Here is a 22,157-nt window from a genome sequence, read left to right as displayed (position 1 = left end):
ATTCATGGGTGTAGAGATTGACCTGTTTGCTTTGTAGAGTTAGAGATGGAAAGCTTTCCTACTTGAAGATTGAGATCTATCTATCATCTGTATCTACATGATTGTATAAAGAATGGGCACATAGTTAATAATTTTGATAAACCTCAAATCAAAGACACATTTTGCATCAGTTGCTAAGTACTTAGCATTCTTATTAGCAAATATTGGAGATTAAGAGTGTTCTGTTTTTTGTATAAAACTATTAACTCATTCTTACTAAAGTATGACTAAATTGAACTATGATGACAGTTTTAGTCTTTTAAATTAAGTGTGGAGTGTAGCATCATAGAAAGAAAAAGCTTAGCATAGAAATATATAGAATTATGTTTATTCTGCTTATGGCCACTTAGCATGTAATGCTTGTGAGTATCAAATACCTGATTAATGAAAAATAAGTTGATAATGGTATCCGACCTTTCTATTTTACATTGGAAGTTTCTGTGAAGACCAAATTCAATCACATAATGCCTTTAAAATCTATAATCCAATATACATATAATTTTAAATTGCAGATTCAAAATTACTTTACATAATTTAATGCTAAATTTTCCTTTGAAGAATCCTTAAATTTAGGAAGTCTTGGAAACATTATCTTAAAAAGGAGTTCTGTACAAAATATTGTTATTACATTAGAGAAACAAAGCTATTTTTCCATAATTTTCTCAAATGTTTTTTATATGCAAAACGAAAAAGAACTAAACTCATGTTTCAGAAAAACTGAGTAGAAACAATGATGTATGTCTCATATTATAAAATAATATTATTTTTTCTGAATAAAAATTTATTTTGGCTACTTATATATTCATGAGCAAGCACACTCTGTGTTATCTTAAGACAATACAGATTAACTGGATTTTTTAAAGGCAATAAACTTAATGACAAATATGGAAACTAAAAAACTCATTTGGTATGCAATGTTAGTTTATAGCTTGCATTTTATTTCTACATTTTCCAGCATCAGTGGAGAACCTGCTAGTCTATATGTTACTATTAAGGATATCAGCTTTTTATCTCTGTTCTTAAAAAGGGCTAGCATTTTTATATGTTCATACATAGTTATAATTTAGCATATATGTGAAAGATTATTTCTTTTCTTGAAAATGTGTCTGATGATAGAATCTGTTGGCAACGAAGCAGTGCAGAGGTGTACTGGCCCTTTAATGCTGTTTCTGTTGTCATGGAAATAAGATTTTCAAGTAGGTTTATCTGCAGTGCTTTCCTTTTATGGATTCCCTATCATTTCAAGTTGGTTTTGGACAAGCATCTTTATCCTTTAAATAAAAACACCAATCTTGACCAACTTTCAATGTTTTCCCCAATAAGATTTCTTAAAAACCTAGGAGTAGGGCAGTGTTAGATTTTCCAGGAGTGTACATTACATATACACCAGGATTTTCTTTAAAAAAAAAAAACAAAAACAAAAAGAAAACAAAAAAGCAGAATCCAGAGAGGGAGGTTCAAGGGGGAGGAGATATATGTATACCTACTGCTGATTCATGTTGAGGTTTGACAGAAAACAACAAAATTCTGTAAAGCAATTATCTTTCAATTAAAATTAAATAAAGTTTTAAAAAAAAGCAGACTCCAGCTCCTGTGTCAAGCATTTAAAATGAATATCACTCTCACATTATTGTTAGTTGTATAAGTACAGTTTATGTAGGAAAAAAATGAGAAACATGAACAGAACAGTGTCACTGCTCCTGTTATTTATCCAGTTCCTACCAGATCTCCATTTTCTTTGATGAGTCAGCAGCCACTTCCCTGGAGAATTCATTACTACAGAGAGATATGTTGGGGTTGAATTTACTCCTAACAAGCTGTGTGATCTTGGCAAGTTATTTCACCTCTCTCTTCCTCAGTTTCTTTATCTTTTTCCATCATATGATAAAATTTGTGCTTCCTAATCACTTAAATGGATTCTCGTCAACAATAGTCTCATGTGCTATTTATGTAGTCATATGTTCCTAAGGAGAAATATAATAGCAATGTGTTTCCAGGATAATAAAGGGATCTGGGCAGTGTAGTCATGGTGGGCTTTCCTGAGCTCCCAGGAACTGGCAGTTTTTCATAAGCACCCAGGAAAACAAGATACAGTTTACAACACCTTCTTCTCAGCAGTAGCACGCGAACATGTGGTGGGACCCTGTGGTGAGGGCATGCTGACCAGGAGAGACAAGCAAAACCAAGGAAGAACAGAGTGCTGTAGAAAGTGCTAGAGCAGAGGAGAGAGCAGGTACGTGAGGTCCAGTCAGGGGGCTTCCGGTCCCATTTGGAGGATTCAGGTACGAAAAGAATTAAACTGACAAGTCATCAGCCGAATGACCTTCATGCTTCTTTATTCTTCCCTCTCTTTGGGGGCAGATGTATGATGCAAAAAAGTCATGAGAGCTTGCTTCAAAAAACTGTAGGGACATGCCTTGTTTTATTATAGTAGTGATGGTCATAATTCTAATATTTAATTATTATTTTTTGTGGTTCAGGCTCTGACAGCACTTGTCACTGTCAGCTTATAAAAAATGTTGGTTTTTCTTTTTTTTTTTTTCTTTTAACCTCTTGTTAAGGGAAAAGTGCGCAGGTGAGAGAATGTGATAGCTTCTTCCATTCCGTTCAGGATTAGAGGTGTAACAGAGCCGTGGGACCCACACACCAGCACGGTGAGTTGACTCCAGCGTTCAGCGCGGAGGTGCTGGGGAAGGGAAGCAACCTGTGAAGACCGGAGGTGCAGCCCTGCCCCGTGAACACCCCCGCGGGCGGCCTCCCTGAGGCGGGGAACTGAGAGTTCGGCCCCATGTCTGGCTTTTGAAAGATTTTTGTAATCACCCGAGTGAACAAACAAGGCAAGAATAAAACAAAACTCGAAAAAAGCAGCTGAACAGCTCTGTCCTGGGGGTCCGGGAGCCTTGTGTCCTTTTGCTGAAGCCTGTACCTGCCCCTCGCCCAGGTCGCCGCGCTGGGAGCCGGTAGGGAGCCTTGGGGACCTCCTAATAGGAGGTTCTTCCCTTTGCCGTGTGAAAGCCCAGCCACCATTTTCAGATGAAAGACCTGGCAAGTGTTTGAGTAGCTCTTACCACACCTTTCTCGGTTGAGTCGTCAGAACGCACCCGGGCGACTCCAAGAGTCGGCTGGCATCTGTTTCTGTGGTGTCGGCCCCTCGCGGCCTCTCTCTCTTGAGGGCTGTCTCCCCTCACGCGGCTCAGAGACCTCGCCTTGTGGGCTTTCTCCGGAGGACGCGGAGCCTTCTAGTCCAGTTTCTCTACTCACCGTTCAAAAAAACGGTGGCCTAAATCTCACTGGCCCGAGGAAGGCCTTAGTAAGACAGATTCTTCTCTCCATTCTCGTCCCACTCAGGCCTGACCACTGCTTGTGGGTTTTCTGTGCTGAGTACTGCTGCTTGGAGGGGCCCCTCGGCACGGTCCGAGGCTGGCGCCTAGCGAGACAAGACCAGAGGGTCTCAGCGAATCACGGCTTCTGGGTGCCAAAGGGCCGCCCGCGGAGCGCACTGCTTCAGGTCTCTCTGTCTCTTAATCTCCCTATTTGTTAAATGGGAAAGTAGTATACCTTCCTTTCTCCACTGGGAACAATGTGAAGCAGAATTAGGCCTGACTACAAATACTTATTTGTTTTCATGATCCTGCCTTGACTTATTACACAAAAAGATTTTGGTTGGCTGGGAAGATATAAACATGAGGGACTGAAGATCCCTTTATGAGCTGGATGAGGAATGTGGTAAGTGAAAGTGAAAAAGTTGCTCAGTCTTGTATGACTCTTTGTGACCCCGTGGCCTACACAGTCCATGGAATTCTTCAGGCCAGAACACTGGAGTGGGTAGCCTTTCCCTTCTCCAGGGGATCTTCCCAACCCAGGGATCGAACCCAGGTCTTCTGCATTGCGGGAGGATTCTTTACCAGCTGAGCCACAGGGGAATCCCAGGAATGCTGAAGTGGGTAGCCTATCCCTTCTCCCAGGGATCTCCCTGACCCAGGAATTGAACCGGGGTCTCCTGCATTGCAGGCAGATTCTTTACCAACTGAGCTATCAGGTGGCATGCCTTGATGACAGCCATAAGAAGAGTGCTTTGTTTTATGTGCACACATTTCTTTGAAATGGATGGACAGGTGTGGCCCCTGCAGACAGACTGCCTGATTTGACTCTCAACTCTGCCGCTCTGTGCCTCAGTTTTGATATCTACAAGGTGAGAATAATAATGTTACCTATCTCATAGAATTATTGTGAAGATTAAATGTGGGAAATTCGTATCCTTTTCTTAGAAGCGCCTGGCACATCAAAAGGGCTCATCTGAGCATTTGCTCTTATTATTATTGCCATGATCATTGTTGGATTTTATTTGGTCTGTGAACAGTAGAACCACTTTGCAGAGAATAACTGTTGTCTTGAAACAACATAATAAGATTGTCACCTGCCTAGCCTTTTCTACTTTAGGAAATCTTAAAGTTTTAAAATGTGGTTTTGACAAAATTATACCCTTTACTAAGCTTTGGACAGTTTATAGTATGAAAAGTCACATGTTCTTAGTTACTTCAACTTGGTTTATGAGCAGGAAGCTAATACCATGCTTCCCACTGTACCTGATAACAGTTCTGAGACAATTCTGCTTTGTGGTCAGTTGGTTTAGGCAGACCTATGACCTGGGCAAGTCTAGAATTGACCCAGGGATTGCTAATCCAGAGTAGTCCCCCAGTCTATCAAAGGGAATCTACTGACCCCTGAGAAAATCTTTACATACTGTTTTAGGAAGAAAAAAAATCCTATTTGTAGATACTCAGGATAAAATTATTTTTGCCAAGTGGATTACCTTATGACTCAAGACAGTAATAGTTCCTCTCAAACCTAACACTTCAAGACCTGAGGTCTTGCTCTCTTCTTTTCTAAGCAGTTTATGGGAGAGTTAATTATTTGAACTGATGTCACATTCGAGGAAGGAGGGAGTCTCACATGTACTGAGTGCCAGCCGCACCTGTGCCAAGATTTGTGCTGAATGCACTGGATCCTGCAAAATCCCCCATGAATAGACTTTCTGTTTCTTAGTTTACAAATGAGAAGCAGAACCATAAAGAGGTCACGGAGGATGTGCAGAGCAGGCAGAGCTGCCCTTGGAAACTGACTGCTAAGCCAAGCCCAGCCAGGGCACCGCGCTGACCTCAGTGAGCCCAGAGAATGGCCGAAAGCCATCTACGTGAGGAAAAGTAATCCTGCTATTTGTTCCCTAAGCCTGGGGAATAAACAGCTATTTGGTTTGCATCTGCTGGAGCCTGTTTCACAGGAGTGGTTTAGTGCTAGAATTAAGAGCACAGGCTCAGAAATCGGACTGCCTGGTCTCTTTGCCCAGCTCTGCCCTTTACGTTGTTCCCTGGGGCAAGTTCTTTCTCTCCCTCTGTTTCTGCATCTGTAAAATGGGGATAACATTAGTGCATGCTTGGAGGGTTATTTTGAAGATTCTTGAGCAACAGTATGGCCCCAAATGCTAAGAATTGTGACTGGCATATAATAGTCCCTAAATGTTTAGCATTGCTTTTCTGAGTTGTACCAGGTGGACGAATCTGCTGCTGTCAACTTGCAATTTCTATATCACTCTAGTGCTGATATTTTTCATACAGCATGCTTTACTAACAATGGCTATATTTATTTTTTAACAATAGTTATAATTACACTATTTTTGTTCAGTTTTTTGGAAGAACTTTTTCATCTGCTTTCATCACCTACTAAGTGGCTTCAACTGATGAAGGCCTATCTTATGAAGATGTTGGAGGGATAAAATGAGATGATGTACATAAAACACTTAGCACAGTGTCTGGCACTTGGTGCAGTCAGAAGACAACAGGGCAAGTGTTAATGCATTCATTTTGTATTTGAGGAAATTGAGACAGACCATCCTTGACCAAAATCATATAGTGGGTAGTGGTACGGAAAACTCAAAGCAGGATACCTGACAGAATGCCTGCTATAGAAATATTGCAATAAATCACTAATAGAGTGATTAATAACTAATAGTCTAATTAGTTTTAGACTAATAAGACTCTGCATTTTATTGTTGCATGATTTGATGTATTTGGACCTGGGGGTTATAATATGGCTTCATTGACAAGAATCTCCAAAAGCTCTATTTAAATTTTTTTTTGGTAATTTTTAAAATCTTTTTAATTTTTTCTGTGTTTGTTTTGTCATATTTATTCATTCTGTTTTTTAGGTTCCACATATAAGTGAAGCAATATAGTATTTGTCTTTGTCTGACTTATTTCACTAAACATAGTACCCTCTAGGTCCATCCATGTAGTTGCAATGGCAGGATTTCATTCTTTTCAATGGTGAGTAACATTCCATTGTGTGTATGTACCACATCTTCTTGATCCAGTCATCTAATGATGGAAACTTAGGTTGCTTCAGTATCTTGGCTATTGTAAATATTGCTGCAGTGAACACTGGTGTGCAGCTCTATTTTTTGAGACATGAGAAACTTGTTTTTAGTTGACTTCCCAAAGGTGTTTTAGATGTCACTGCACAGATTGGACGTTTTGCATTCTCTTCTCTCTGGACCATCCAGAGAAGCTACTTGTGACTACTTGCTTCTAGGATCCAGTTTTGTGTACTATTTCAGCTTTATAGATGTCAGTATCTACCTCTTTTTAGTGAATGTAATCAAAGTCAACATAGTGTTGAAACAAATCTTTTAACAACACAGAAATTCTGAATGGTCACCTGAATATTCTATTTAAAAAGCAGGTTTTTTTTTTAATGGGACATATGATAGCCTATGTCTCATTCCTGATTTCCTTGTAAATTACTTGCTTCTGTCAGGCTAAGTCTTATGACCTGTGCAGTAGGAATACCAGTTATTCCCAAGATCGCAAATGATCAGAAAGATAAAAACGTGCCTAGCATACAGTGGCTGCCACACAAGTATTTATTAAATGCTTTTGCAGATGGTAATGGCAGCCGTGAAATTAAAAAACACTTGCTCTTTGGAAGGAAAGCTATGACAAACCTAGACAGTATACTAAAAAGCAGAGACATCACTTTACCCACAAAGGTCCATTTAGGCAAAGCTATGGCCTTCCTGGTAGTCATGTACAGATGTGAGAATTGAACTGAAAGAAGTCTGAGTGCTGAAGAGTTGGTGCTTTCCAAGTGTGGTGCTGGAGAAGACTCTTGAGAGTCCCTTGAACAGCAAGGAAATCAAGCCAGTTGATCCAAAAGGAATCAATCCTGAATAGTAATTGGATGCTGAAGCTGAAGCTACAGTACTTGCGGCCCCTTAATGCAAAGAGCCAACTCGTTGGAAAAGACCCTGATGCTGGGAAAGATTGAAGGCAAAAGGAGAAGGGGATGGCAGAGGATGAGATGGTTAGATAGCATCACCAACTCATTGGACATGAATTTGAGCAAATTCTGGGAGACAGTGGAGGACAGAGGAGTCTGGTTTGCTATATCCATGGGGCTGCAAAAGAGTCAAACACAACTTATCAACTGAACAAGAAAACTGAGTCAGTTCAGTTCAGTAGCTCAGTCATGTCCAACTCTTTGTGGCCCCATGAACCACAGCACGCCAGGCCTCCCTGTCCATCACCAACTCCCTGAGTCTACCCAAACCCATGTCCATCGAGTTGATGATGCCATCCAACCATCCCATCCTCTGTCGTCTCCTTCTCCTCCTGCCCCCAATCCCTCCCAGCATCAGGGTCTTTTCAAATGAGTCAGCTCTTTGCATCAGGTGGCCAAAGGATTAGAGTTTCAGCTTCAGCATCAGTCCTTCCAGTGAACACCCAGGACTGATCTCCTTTAGGATGGACTGGTTGGATCTCTTTGCAGTCCAAGGGACTCTCAAGAGTCTTCTCCAACACCACAGTTCAAAAGCATCAATTCTTCTGCGCTCAGCTTTCTTTATAGTCCAACTCTCACATCCATAGATGGCTACTGGAAAAACCATAACCTTGACTAGATGGACGTTTGTTGGCAAAGTAATGTCTCTGTTTTTTAATATGCTGTCTAGGTTGGTCATAACTTTCCTTCCAAGGAGTAAGTGTCTTTTAATTTCATGGCTGCAATCACCATCTGCAGTGATTTTGGGGCCCAGGAAAATAAAGTCAGCCACTGATTCCACTGTTTCCCCCTGGCCCCTGGGAAGCCTGTCACTTCAAAGTAGGTCTGTCCTCAGCTTCATTGGATGAAAGATTGCAGAGAAAACACGTGTGACTTATGGCTTCTGCTCTCAGTGACAGGCAGGAGAAATATATATTGAAATAGCATTTGTATTGAAATGTTAAAAATGGAAAAAATGTATGATACTTGGCAAATACACGTTGTAGACAAAAGATATTGAAATTCAGGCTTTGGAATGGAGGGAGGAAAGACATCAGTTTTCCTTTAATATCTGCAATATCAGATCCTAAAAATAGATTTGCATTTATCTTGGATATCTGCAGTGGGGTGCTGGGGATGACTGGAGCATCCTGCAACAAACCTAAAGAATAGTCTCAAATGGATGGATTGTGTGTGGCTGTTGCACAACCAGATGGAAACCAAGGGGTGCTCTCCAGGGTTCATTTAACCTGTGCACATGGAGCAAAGGAACTTGTAGGATGTAAATTTCTTCTGGTGCTTGAAAGCTTGAGTGTGTCCATCTTCCTTATATATCACATTGCCGTGGTATGTCATCCAAGTAGACCCTACGTCGTTGCCAGTACAGCTCTTGGGAGAAAGTTTTCTGGTTGTTTCTGGTGCATAAAGGACTTAGCTGTTAGGGCTTCCCTGGTAGCTCAGCTGGTAAAGAACCCGCCTGCAATGCAGGAGACCCCGGTTCAATTCCTAGATCTGGAAGATCCGCAGGAGAAGGGATAGGCTACCCACTCCAGTATTCATGGGCTTCCCTTGTGGCTCAGCTGGTAAAGAATCCACCTGCATTGCGGGAGACCTGGGTTCGATCCCTGAGTGGGGAAGATCCCCTGGGGAAGGGAAAGGCTACCCTCACCCGATTTCTGGCCTAGAGAATTCCATGGACTGTATAGACCATGGGGTGGCAAAGAGTCGACATGACTGAGCAACTTTCACTTCTACACATCTAATTCATGGAGTGTAGATCATGATCAAAGGTGTCTTGCTCAAGACTAAGAACCCCCTAAATGTCTTAGATGTACAACTCACCAAAAAGGAACAATGCATAAATCACTTGCCCCTTAGACAGAGGAGAGGAAGTGCCTTTCATCCTGATGTGCCCGTTGGGACAAGCCTGCTGTGCCCTGCCTGAGTCTTGAATTCATATGTACTGGCAGGTGACATTTTGAAGAGAAGTTGTCTGTCTGTGCATAGCCTCTTTCTGAGATAAGAAGAATGTTTAGATTACCCGAGATGCTCTCCAGAAATGTAAGAGTAGACGCCAGTATATTTTTTTGAGACATGAAAGGACTTGCAGTCTAATGTATAACCAAAAAGACCAGAGTGCTCATTATAAAGCTGAGATGACTTGAATCTGATTTTTCCTCATCATATCTTTATGCACCATGTTGTGTAATCAGCTTTCGCAAAGGATTTTTCCTATCATCTGTGTCTGCAGGAACATTCAAAGCAAGATTTAAAACCAGTATTTCAAAACTCAACACTTCTGATGAGCTTTGCAAGCTCTATGTTAGCCTCTCTGTCTTCCTTGTTCTCTTTCTCTCTCTCACACACACATACACATTCCCATTTTGCTTTTTATTTTTAAGGGTTTGTCATTTGCAGTATCCAGTGTGATGTGTAAGGTTGGACTTAACTGAGAGTTCCAAATTGCTGACTTTTGATTCAGATGAATAGAGCAAAAAAATTCATCTTTCAGCTAAGGTATAACTTATGACTATTGTTGTTAGTGTTAACACGAAGACTTCACTCAAAAATGAAGAAATGGTGACATGACATGTCTTATGACTGTGGTAACCAAGTACTGAATGACTTATCTTCTTGTGAGAGTGGATGTAGAATTAGAAAGACCGAAATTCAAATCCTAGTTTCTTAGCTCACAACCTGTGTCATCCGGAGAAAGTTATGTAACTTTGAGGATCTCAACTTTGGTTTACAATAAATACTTATAATAGATTTTTCCTATTTTAAAAGGGTTAATTTTGTCTAGATAGTGTTCCTCTTGAATTTTTCTATCTGCCCTTACACTAATCAGTGCTTGTGACACGCACTTGGTAAAAGAGACATGGCATATGATTACTCATTTTCCACTTGCCAGTTTGTTTTACAGTTTCATTTATGAAATATCTGTATCATTCTGCCATCAACTCCTAAGCCACGGCATTTCAATTGTACATGTGTATCATGTTTTCTTCATCCATTCACCCATTGGTGGGCACTCAGGTGTTTTACATACCTTGGCTACTGTAAATAATGCTAGGATAAATGTAGGGGTGTATGTTTGTTTTTGAATTCATGTTTTCATGTTCTTCAGATAAATACCCAGAAGTGAAATTGCTTGGATCATTGTTGTTGTTCAGTCACTTAGTCGTGTCCAACTCTTGTGGACCCCATGGACTGCAGCACGCCAGACTTCCCTGTCCTTCACTGTCTCCCAGAGTCTGCTCAAACTCATGTCCATTGAGTTGATGATGCCATCCAACCATCTCATCCTCTGTCACCCTTTTGCCTTCTGCCCTCAGTCTTCCCCAGCATCGGGGTCTTTTCCAATGAGTTGGCTCTTTGAATCAGGTGACCAAAGTATTGGAGATTCAGCTTCAGCATCAGTCTTTCCACTGAATAGTCAGGGTTGATTTTCTTTAGGATTGACTGGATTGATCTCCTTGCAGTCCAAGGGACTCTAAGGAATCTTCTTCAGCACCACAATTTGAAAGCATCAGTTATTTGGTGCTCAGCCTTCTTTATGGTCCAACTCTCACATCCATACATGACTACTGGAAAAACCATAGCCTTGACTATACAGACCTTTGTCGACAAAGTCCTGTCTCTGCTTTTTAATATGCTGTCTAGGTGTCATAGCTTTCCTTCCAAGGAGCAAGCGTCTTAATTTCATGGCTGCAGTCACCATCCATAGTGATTTTGGAGCCCAAGAAAATAAAATATGTCACTGTTTCCACTTTTTCCCCTTCTATTTGCCATGAGGTGATGGGATTGGATGCCAGGATCTTATTTCTTTGAATGTTCAGTTTTAAGTCAGCTTTTTCACTCTCCTCTTTCACCCTCATCAAAAAGCTCATTAGTTCCTCTTCACTTTCTGCCATTAGAGTGATATCATCTGCATATTTGAGGTTGTTGATATTTTTCCTACCCATCTTGATTCCAGCTTGTGATTCATCCAGCCTGGCATTTCACATGATGTACTCTGCATATAAGTTCATATGCAGTTCATAAGCATCATATGTTAGTTCTATTCATAATTTTTTATGAATAGAAAAAGGAATAGTCTTACTATTTTCCATAGTGGCTGTACCAATTTACATTCTTACCAACAGTGTGTAAGAGTTCCCCTTTCTTCACATCCTTCTCAACACTTGCTGTTTCTTGCCTTTTTGATAATAACCAGTCTGACAGGTGTGAGGTGATATCTCACTGTGGTTTTGATTTGCATTTCCCTGATGATTAGGGATGTTAAGCATCTTGTTGGCCATCTGTATGTCTTCATTAGAAAAACATCAATCCAGCTCCTTTGACCATATTTTAAAAATTGTTTTTTCCTTTGTTATTGTTGTTGAGTTATGAGTTTTACACATATTTTGGATATTAACTCTTATCTGATATACTATTTGCAAAGTATCTTCTCACAACAGGTTTAGATTTAGTGAGCAATTGTGTCTTCTAGTTTACATTGGAAAAATGTCATATATTTCACAAATATTTCTTAGGCAGTGTTTGAAAGGGAAATCATATTTAACATTTAGTACCATATTTTTAAACTCCCATTGATAAAATATTATATGTTTTAATCTACTGAAAATAGAGTGTGGCAAACATAATGTGATGTGATGGAAAGCATGTTAGATGAGATGTCTCATCATCTCAATTTGTAGGTCTTAAATGCAACATAGGGATTTTTCTGGTTGTCCAGTGGTTAAGACTCCATGTTCCCAATCCAAGAGGCATGGGTTTCCATCCCTGGCTAGGGAACTAAGATCCCACATGCTATGCGATATGGTCAAGATAGTTAAAAAAAAAAAAAAGACATTTAAAAATTAAATTAAAAAAACAATCTAGAAAACAGAATTGCCAATTCTTAGGGGTTCATGGAAGTATATTTTCAAATTCATAAGGTTAATACAATAATGACAACTATGTTTCTTTTTCTTTTTGAAACAGTTTTGAATTACTTGGTTGTTCAAAAGATTTAGTTTAAATGAAAACAAGACTTTAAAAAATAATTCTAAACACACCAATCAGCCCCAGAAACTCACCTGCCCTCAAACAGGGGGGAAGGAATTACGGTGTTTAATGGGTCAGAATTTCCCTTTTGGAAGCTGAAAAGGTTTTGGAGATGGATGCCGATGGTGGTTGTACAACAGCATGAATGTGCTTAATGCTTAATGCCAGAAAACTGTCCACTTCTATAGGGTTCAGTTCAGTCGCTCAGTTGTGTCCGACTCTTTGCGACCCCATGAATCACAGCACACCAGGCCTCCCTGTCAATCACCAACTCCTGGAGTTTACTCAAACCCATGTCCATTGAGTCGGTGATGCCATCCAACCATCTCATCCTCTGTCGTCCCCTTCTCCTCCTGCCCCCAATCCCTCCCAGCATCAGGGTCTTTTCCAATGAGTCAACTCTTAGCATGAGGTGGCCAAAGGATTGGAGTTTCAGCCTTAGCGTCAGTCCTTCCAATGAACACCCAGGACTGATCCCCTTTAGGATGGACTGGTTGGATCTTGCAGTCCAGGGGACTCTCAAGAGTCTTATCCAACACCACAGTTCAAAAGCATCAATTCTTCAGTGCTCAGCTTTCTTTATAGTCCAACTCTCACATCCATACATGACCATTGGAAAAACCATAGCCTTGACTAGACGGACCTTTGTTGGCAAAGTAATGTCTCTGCTTTTTAATATGCTGTCTAGGTTGGTCATAACGTTCCTTCCAAGGAGTAAGCGTCTTTTAATTTCATGGCTGCAATCACCATCTGCAGTGATTTTGGACACCCCAAAAATAAAGTCTGACACTGTTTCCACTGTTTCCCTATCTATTTGCCATGAAGTGATGGGACCAGATGCCATGATCTTAGTTTTTTGAATGTTGAGGTTTAAGCCAACTTTTTCACTCTCCTCTTTCTCTTTCATCAAGAGGCTTTTTGGTTCCTCTTCACTTTCTTCCATAAGAATGGTGTCATCAGCATATCTGAGGTTATTGATAAAATGGTACATTTCATGTTATATGTATTTTGGCACAATAAAAAAATTAATCTCTACTCTCTAAGAAGTGATTGCCATAAGGAAGTTCTGTGCATGCTTGTTTCTCCCCATAAGAGGCTTTTTAGCCTCGATTAGAGGTGCTTCTTTGTATATTTGAAAAATTGGTGTAAATTGCTGTTGTCTTCTTTTAAAGATTTGTGCATGAAAAAGTCTACTGCAGACAAAAATGTTGATCATTATAGGAATCTGTTGCTCTGTTGCAAAGTTTCCAGAAGGGAAGTAAGTTACAGTAACTTTTCCATCTACCTTTGCCCAGTGAAGGTTTCTTACAGTTTTCTTTTTGTCTCCCTTCCATATCTTTCCGTTGGTTCACATGGTGAAACTATGGACTGAGTCTGACTTGTGAAGGTGCTGAGGACACTCACGAGGGGATAAAACTGCCCGTGGTTCAGAGCATTAGACGAGGAATTGCTGACATGGAATCTCAGACTTACTTGGTTGTTCACTGGTTCAGTCCCTGGGTCTCCCTGAGTCTCAGTTTTTTCCAGCATAAAATGGGGCGAAAACAGCACTTTCCCTCTTAGTTTTGCAAATGGGTTTATGCATGTGCATGGGTGTCGTGTGGATTGTAAAGTGCTCTGAAATTTCAAGTGGCATTATTCTTTCTACTGCTGTTGCTATTAATGATGTGTTTCACTGATGATTCCTGTGATATTAAATGAATAGAGAATATTAATGAGAAGTGATGCTTCATTCTGTTTTGACTATATGCCAGGTTATGTCAGCCTGGGGACAAGTGGAAGCAGGGATGCTGCTATGATTTGCCTCTTTGATTTCCCTCATGGTTTCCTTCTTTCAGTCCGTGCCCTGAGCAAGCAGCTCTCTCATGAACCCTTGAATACAAATTGAAACCTATTCAGTGGAGATGAGTTTTTGATTTATTTGAATTATATTTACCTTTGGGTTAAAATCATTTGACTAGAGAAAATAAATAGCGAATGATCGTAGAAGTGAGAAGGCTTAAACATTCTTTTAGGAGTAATGAGAAATAAAGTGAAATGTTGTATGAGAATTGCCTTTCTTCTCAAGAGTGGCTTTTGTCATGGTTTCGAGGGTGGTATGGAACATGTTACTGACCCACTTTAAATAATGTATGTTAAATATGTGCTGTAATATGAGAAACATATTCTGTGAATGGTTAGAAGGCAAATTATTTTTCATGAAAGGTAAGGAATTAGTTGTGTGTGTGCACACATATGTGTGTTTCTCTGTGTGCTTGCTGATTAAAAGATGGAGACGGAGATAAGGCTTCTTCCTGCCTTTATCTTCTAGGAAGCTTTATGCCCCCTAGAAAGGGGTACTGTTTATTTTCTGCCTCTACTTTTTGTGAAGTATTGAGACTGGTGGATCGTGCCCTGTCACTCAGGAGACTGAAGTACAAATGCTAATTTATTGCCAGACTGCAGCGTTGTGATTTGCATTCCAAATCAGACTGCAGAATCCCATTATAAATTGCTTATCCTGTCGTTCCTTATCTAGAATTTGTTCCTTCTGCTTCCCCAATGACGACCCTCTGAAGCAATTCTCTTTCAAGAGATTCCCATTTCGAATCAGTTTTTGTGGGCGAAAATCGTCACGATAGATTACAAAGTCATCCATCGATTTCTTTCTACAGACATTTCAGTTTCTCTCCCTTCCCTTTAAGAGTCTCGTGGCTCTGAAGTGAAATAATGACTTAAACATATCTTTCAGGCTTAAAGGTTTATACTCCTTCTTTTGAAAACCATACTTCTCTATCTTTTTAAATCTGAGAGCTGTGAGCTTGCAAGTCCTCTCTCCATCATAACCTCTTAGAGATAAACCCTGAGATGGTATAATTGCATCCTGTCTTGGCACTTTTAAATCAAATTAACCAGATACTTGGGGAGGAGGGAACAGGAAAACGCAGTTTCGCAAGGTATCTGACTGGGTGAGGAGCAAGCTTGCAGCATAAAGAACCCACGGGGAGCTGGGCTTTCCCACTCTGGTGGCAGAGAGGGGGAATTGTGGGTTGGTGGTCTGCTTCCTGTTAGGAGGACACCCCTCCATCTGTTCCCAGCTCAGCCTGCTTCCCATTTAAAGCCCAGATTTCAATACAAACCTCAATTTCTTTTCCCCATTTGAAATGCAAAGCAAGCCTTTCGAGTCCTAGAGTCTCTGCCACTGGGATTCAGACCAAATTTCCCCCCAAAATTCTCAGGCTCTTTGCTTTGAATACCTGCTTACAGCGGTGCACAATGGGCAGCTTTGAGAAGAAAAATTGATAATCTTCACGGAAGAGTAATTTGAATGAAATTGCACTTGACAGCCTGTCTCCAAGCAAACAAGAGGCGCGAGGGAGCCTGAGCTAAGCTCCGAGGACTTACCCAAGCCACTGCTGGGGGAGCTTCCCAAGGGAAAAAAAAAAAAAGAAATCACTTGCTTTTCCTCCATCTAATTGAGCTTTTGATTAATTCCGTGTACCAGATTCTACTGAAGAAAGGTAGCCATGGAAGAGAATATGGAAGAGGGACAGACACAAAAAGGTACTGTGCGCGAAAGGGTTTATTTGTAACGAAGTCATTATTTTGCAGTTTCCTTGTTTGCTTTAGACACTTGCCAGGAAGGCTAATGAATGTTTCTCTCTTGGAAGACATTTCTTTTTATTTCCCCTTTAGCCTGTTCCCCACTTGCAGTCATGTCTGGCGTGAACGTTGTCACTATTTGCAAATCTTTCAGATACAAGTACCCAGATGCAGAGTCGAGTATTAGTGATGAGGGCATTGCGGTGTTGGTGCAAGCTGTCCCTTAGACCTGTCTTTGTTAATCTTCATTTATTTCATGTTTTCACGCTTGTCGAGCTGGGTCAAGGGATTCCTGGTGTGAGCCACAAATGTAATATTGGGAGCTAGATGTAGTTAAAAATCTGGCGATGTGACCGTAATCACGACCTTTGAATGGACATCTGATAGAACAAAGACAGAGAGGGTATTTATTTTCATTGGTGCACCTTTGTTAAAAAAAAAAATCCGTTTTTTCTTTGCGTGGATGCAATTGAGTTTTAATAAAGATGGAGCAAAGGTTCATAAATTTTCAGAGCGTATGCTGATGTTAAGGTTTTCATTTCTGAGGAGTTGATTGTCACCAACTTCTGCATAATAATTGTCAAGGATATCTTCAGATGCATTTTCTAAGCCTGTTAGGTATATCTGGCTGTTTAAGTTAAAGTGAAATTGTTTTTTTTTTAAGGTTGAAATGGCCAAATATCAGCAATTTTAAATGATTCCAACACTCTAGCATTTGTGTGTGTCTCAAGGGTAGCTTTGGAGGGAACTGTGCTTTTACCCCAGGATTGGCAGCGTTTTCTCTCCTGTCTCTTCAAGGCTTATGTAATGTTATAGAAAACACTTTTGTGTTCTTAGGATGCAAACAGTAACACAGGTAAAACTACTTAAAGGTTATATTTAAGAGCAGTATGGAAAAGATTCCGCTATCAAATTTGATTTCGAATGTACACAAATGCATTATTTTAATTTACATGATAAAATAGAGTGGAAATACAGTGGTTTTTTTTTCTTATTATTTTGAACCTTTCAGCTTTGCTGGGTTTTTTTACACACACACACACGTACTCACATATATATATATAACCAGAGACATTCCATAAATAAAAGCAGTAGAAGCAGTAGAGAAAGGCAATAAACCAGTACCCAAATTTTAGACATTAGCACACTTGATAATGATACTCTGTAACAGAAACACAATAATCTACATAGATATCATATGATATGTTTTTAAATTTACCTTTGCTATGTGAGCTAATAGCATAAGTGTTCATCAGTGATATGAAATGGCAAATTTTCCTGGTAATTTTCATCCTTAAAAGGCTTCTCAATTGATTACCTTATTTTAGGAATAAAATGCCTTATGTTAATACCTTGTTATAGCACACAGGAAGATTGCTTCTTGGCCAGTCATTCTATTTAAGGAAATAGAAGTTTATCATTTTAAATAGAGAAATGATATTCATTACATTAAATGAAACCTTGAGATAATCCATGATTGTGGTAGCAGGTTGAGTATGTCTGAGCATGTTTGAGCATGCCTTGGTGGATGTAGGAACCAAGAGAAATGATGTAATTAGTTGTGATGTTTTTTCCTCCAGTAACACCACTGAAAATCATTCCTTCATTGCGGTCGGGGCAGTGGTGATGGGTCGAGCACCTGCTCCCGTCTCAGTGGGCTCTTTTCACCATAGATGTGCCTGTTTTGTTTAGGAACAGTAGTGGAAAACAATAAAATTAAACGTCGTATAGTGATCTATAAGTATACTGAGATACAGAAGTAAAATATCTGTGGTTAAGCTTTTTTTTTTTCCTCTTACTGAAGAAAGAGAAGGTTTAATTTTCTTCATTTTTGGTCTTCCATTCCTTTCAGTTATGCTTATGACACCTTTCCTATATAAGTTTGTTGTTAGACTGTTATATTTGAATATAAATGTTCTTTCTGTTTGTGTGGGAGCAGGAGGCAATGTGATGAAATCTAAGTTGGAGTTCCTTGACAAGCAGATAAAAATCATTAGAGATTTTTCAAGAGTTCAGGTAGACAGATTTAATGACCCATCCACTTAAATGATGGCAACACTTTAAAGTAACCATTATCCTGTTTCCCTTAAATTGGATTTTTTAAAATAATAATTCAGATATCAGAGAGTTCTCTTGGATTTGAAAGAGGCTTTTCTGTCCTTTCTTAACTATTTAAATCTATTCTTTCCTGTTACATACTTAAAGGACTTACATTCATGTCAATGTTTAGTCATGTCGTCTTCCAAATTCAACTTCCATGTGAAATGGAAGTTGGTGGTTTCATAAATGTGTTTGGAGAAAAAGAATAGAGTTGATACTTAAGGACTTAAAAAGATCTTCTGTAAGAAAGGTATTTTTCTTCGAAATGAGACCTCCCTTTTCCACTTACTTTATAAAAGGCACTGAAGGCAATCCTGTGACATTTGCACTAATTTAACTCTATGTGTTCAATTCGGGAGGAGAATAGTAATAAGGGGGTGACTTCACCAGCCGTTCTGCTCAGTGAGTCCCTGTCTTGATGTGAAACTGAAATGTGGGTCATTAATCTGTTGCTCTATCTGTGTCTGCCAGCCTCCCAAAGGTGAGTATCTTACTGTGCTGAGAGTGAGTCTACTGTTTTAAGTAAATATGTTTTTTGTAAAACATGCCCTCTAAATGAAATCAGTTATCTTATCTCAAGTTCAATCAAAGCAATAGTCTACTGGTATCAGGGAGGGAAAAAACAAGAAAGAAAACAAAAGAGTCTCCTTTGAACTTGGCCCTTACATGCAGCCATCATAAGCCCAGCATCACTGTCATCAAAAATCAAGATACATGGTCACCAGATCTAGCAACAAGGGCTTCAGTTACCATGGACAGTTGAACAAAGTGCATGAAGACATGTGTTTTTCTTTTTACAAAGACTTAAAAGGTATACATTTATAACTTGTAGATATTTAACTATGCCTGGAACATTTTGTCCAGTCCTCTGGGAAGAAAAGTAAATGATTTGAGGGTGTCTGATCATTAGTGTATTAGTGAGAATGTGTGTTTCTACAGCCCACCAAGTGACTAACCATGGCTTTGTCGATAACCTTAGTGAACACGTTATGAATTAGGAGAGATCACAGAGAATGTCAGGGCTTCCCAGGTGGCGCTAGTGGTAAAGAACCCATCTGCCAATGTAGGAGACATAAGAGATGAGAGTTTGATCCCTGGGTCAGGAAGATCCCCTGGAGGAGGGCATGGCCACCCACTCGTGTTCTTGCCTGGAGAACCCCATGGATAGGAGAGCCTGGAGGGCTACAATCCATAGGGTCGCAGAGTCGGACACAACTGAAGTGACTTATCACGCACACACAGAGATCGTAACTGATGAATCAATGATTAGAACAAGTGAGTGGTTATACAGAGATAAAAAGAAAGGAGCAATGAACAGGAAGAGCAAGCAAGTTGGAATCTTCATATATTGGCAGGACTGTTCCAAACAGCCAAAACCTGATTGATTTCCTTTTAGAACAGGAACAGCATATGAAACAAGCCTTAAAATTACGTGTACCAGGAATGCTTGATCAGCCCAAAAGGTAACAGCCTCAGTGTTATCCACCATGTTTTTCTACCATAATTAACCAGCAGCATATTAATACCTATCAACTTCTCTGGCTGAACAGAGTCCACCTCTGACTTCCTCTGAGAATCCATCCTTGGTGACCCTGAAAAACTGGGTCACTTGAGGACACAGAAGATCAAACTCGGTGGGAACAGCCCGACTTCCTTATCTCAACACCCATCACATGGCCCCTGCTTAATGGGCCTCATTCATCCTTGGCCCGGCACCACTAACACATGGTATCAGCATCTCCTTAACTTACTAAAACCAGCAGGGGTATCTCAGTGAAAGAACAGTGCACCGATCTTTTTTTTTTTTCCAGTTTAGTTGTAATGTCTATCTCATAATTAACAACACTGTACAATTATATTTGACACATCTGATAATTATACAGTTTACATGGACATGTATACACATATATCACCACTAAAGGATACACATCAGAAAAGCATATATACTGTATTTATGGGCTGATTAAATCTTTTCAAAACTTAAAAACAATTTTTTTAATTGTGGTAAAAGTCACATAACATCTAAAACATACTGTTTTAACCATATTTAACTGTACATTGCAGTGGTACTAAGTACATTATTATTGTGCAACTCTCACCATCATCCATCTTCCAGATTTTTTACTTTCCTAAATTGAAACTCTGTACTCGTTAAACACTAAGTCACCATTCCCCTTCCCCACCCCTTACCCACTGGCATCTGCCAGTGTCCTTTTTCACTCTGAATTTAACTGTTCTAGGGCTTCCCTCACATCTCAGTTGGTAAAGAATTTGCCTGCAATGCAGGAGACCTGGGTTCAATTCCTGGGTCAGGAAGATCCCCTGGAGAAGGAATAGGCTACCCACTCCAGTATTCTTGGGCTTCCCTTATGGTTCAGCTGGTAAAGAATCTGCCTGCAATGAGGGAGACCTGGGTTCAATCCCTGGGTTGGGAAGATCCCCTGGAGAAGGGAAAGGCTGCCCACTCCAGTATTCTGGCCTGGAAAATTCCATGGAGTGTATAGTCCAAGAGGTCACGAAGATCCGGACAGGACTGAGCAACTTTCAATTTCACTTCACTTTCAGGTACCTCCTACCTAGAGTCAAACAGTATTTGTCTGCAGCTACTGTATCAGAACTTTTCTTGACTAGGGTTATTTCTGCCTTGCCAGATGACTTTGGAGCCGAACCCTTCCTTAGACAGACGTCTTCCTGGAGAAGAGACACCGCTGTAATAAATGAGAAGAGAGTCGGCTTCAGCTCTGTGATACTAGATGATATTGGTCAACTTAAATTACCCTGCGATTTCAGTGCCAGACGGTGGCCTAGGGACTTTAACATAGATTACCTCATTGACTCGTCACCATGACCTTTGTTGGTACTAATATTGAGAAAACTAAAAATCAAATAGGTTAATTAACTGGACCAAAGTCTCAGAGTAGCATGTAGAAAGAGCTGGGGTTTGATACAGTCAGACAGAGGAGGCCAGGGTCTGACTTTCAAATACACCCCGCATTGCATTAGATGTCAGTGTGACCTGCCTGCCACACCCCCTTCTTGGTGATTCCACTTAAGATGCGCCCAATGCTGCCTGAATCAGCCAAGCACAGCAATCATGGCTGTTCTCTATCACCAGCTCTGGCTTTTTTTGCCCAGATGTGAAACAGCTTCACCAAGGGCGACCAGTCCCTAGATGAGCCAGCAACCTATGACCTAGAAGTTTTGACTCCAGAAAGAGGGGCTGGGTCAATGAGACTCCTCTCCTGAGATCAGGAGATGATTCTTGGTGTGTGCAGAGTCTCTTTATCTCTCCATGTGTCTATGTAGTGACTGTGCTGCCCAGCCCCCAGGTAATCTGAGTGAATTTCTGTTGGCCATCAAAAGACCTCTAAATAAAACATGTCTAGATCCTTTTAGGATCTGATATAGGGGGACTTAATCTTAAGAATTGTTTCCCAAGTTTAACCTGCTAAGTGGCGAGTGAACCAAATGTACACTCATTGTATACTTCACCATCAACTTTCTGCTACTATCAAACACATCCTGGGTGATGCTGAATTTTTCCCTCATCATTTTATTTTTATAATTTGATTAATTAGTTCACCCTAAACCTTACCAAATAAACATTGGTAGTAAAATATTTTGAGAACCATTGCAAGAGAAAGAACCAGCATGAGTCAAAAATACCTGCTTTATTAATAGAATTGGAATCTTCAATGGTTTGACATTGAAATCCATAGACCTGAAACTAGGAAAATAACAACAGCATCAAAAAGCTTTAAACAGTCATGGAAATGGAGGAATTAATTAGCCTCCTTTTGCTTTTTGGATGTCAGCTCCTTGTAGACCCATGAAAAAGGGAGTTTTGCCTTGCATAGACAGTAGTTCCAAGTGGACAAAATTCTCAACAAGCATCATCAGATGCCATCTCTACCTTTGGACAAAAGTTAGAAGAAGTTTAGAGATTCAGATTTTATAAAGAACATAAGAAAACACTGTCCTATGATTTGACAGCTATGCTTTACTAGTGTCTGCTGCACGTTCAGAAATTAACTTCGTGTTGTTACCAAATGTGGTTCTCAGATGCCTGTCAG

General features: G+C 40.1%; 1 protein-coding gene across 6 annotated transcripts in view; it reads left to right on the top strand.

Moving 5' to 3' along the window:
- GPM6A (glycoprotein M6A) overlaps positions 1-22,157 on the top strand; it is a 238,020-nt gene that overhangs the window by 88,418 nt on the left and 127,445 nt on the right. Inside the window, exon 1 of one of the 6 annotated variants that reach the window (XM_043893734.1) lies at positions 2,672-2,693. The exons of 4 other annotated variants lie outside the window; for them this stretch is intronic. Coding sequence is in view for 1 of the 2 variants with exons in the window: in XM_043893731.1 (XP_043749666.1) it covers positions 15,909-15,945 (37 nt within the window). In the remaining variant the exon portion in view is untranslated. Of the gene's footprint in view, positions 1-2,671; positions 2,694-15,129; positions 15,946-22,157 lie in introns of those variants that run through there. One more of the 6 variants, XM_043893731.1, reaches the window with a different exon arrangement.

Source organism: Cervus elaphus, chromosome 32 (assembly GCF_910594005.1).
Source record: "Cervus elaphus chromosome 32, mCerEla1.1, whole genome shotgun sequence".
NCBI classification, from domain to species: Eukaryota; Metazoa; Chordata; class Mammalia; order Artiodactyla; family Cervidae; genus Cervus; species Cervus elaphus.
This window is presented reverse-complemented; position numbering and strand designations above follow the sequence as displayed.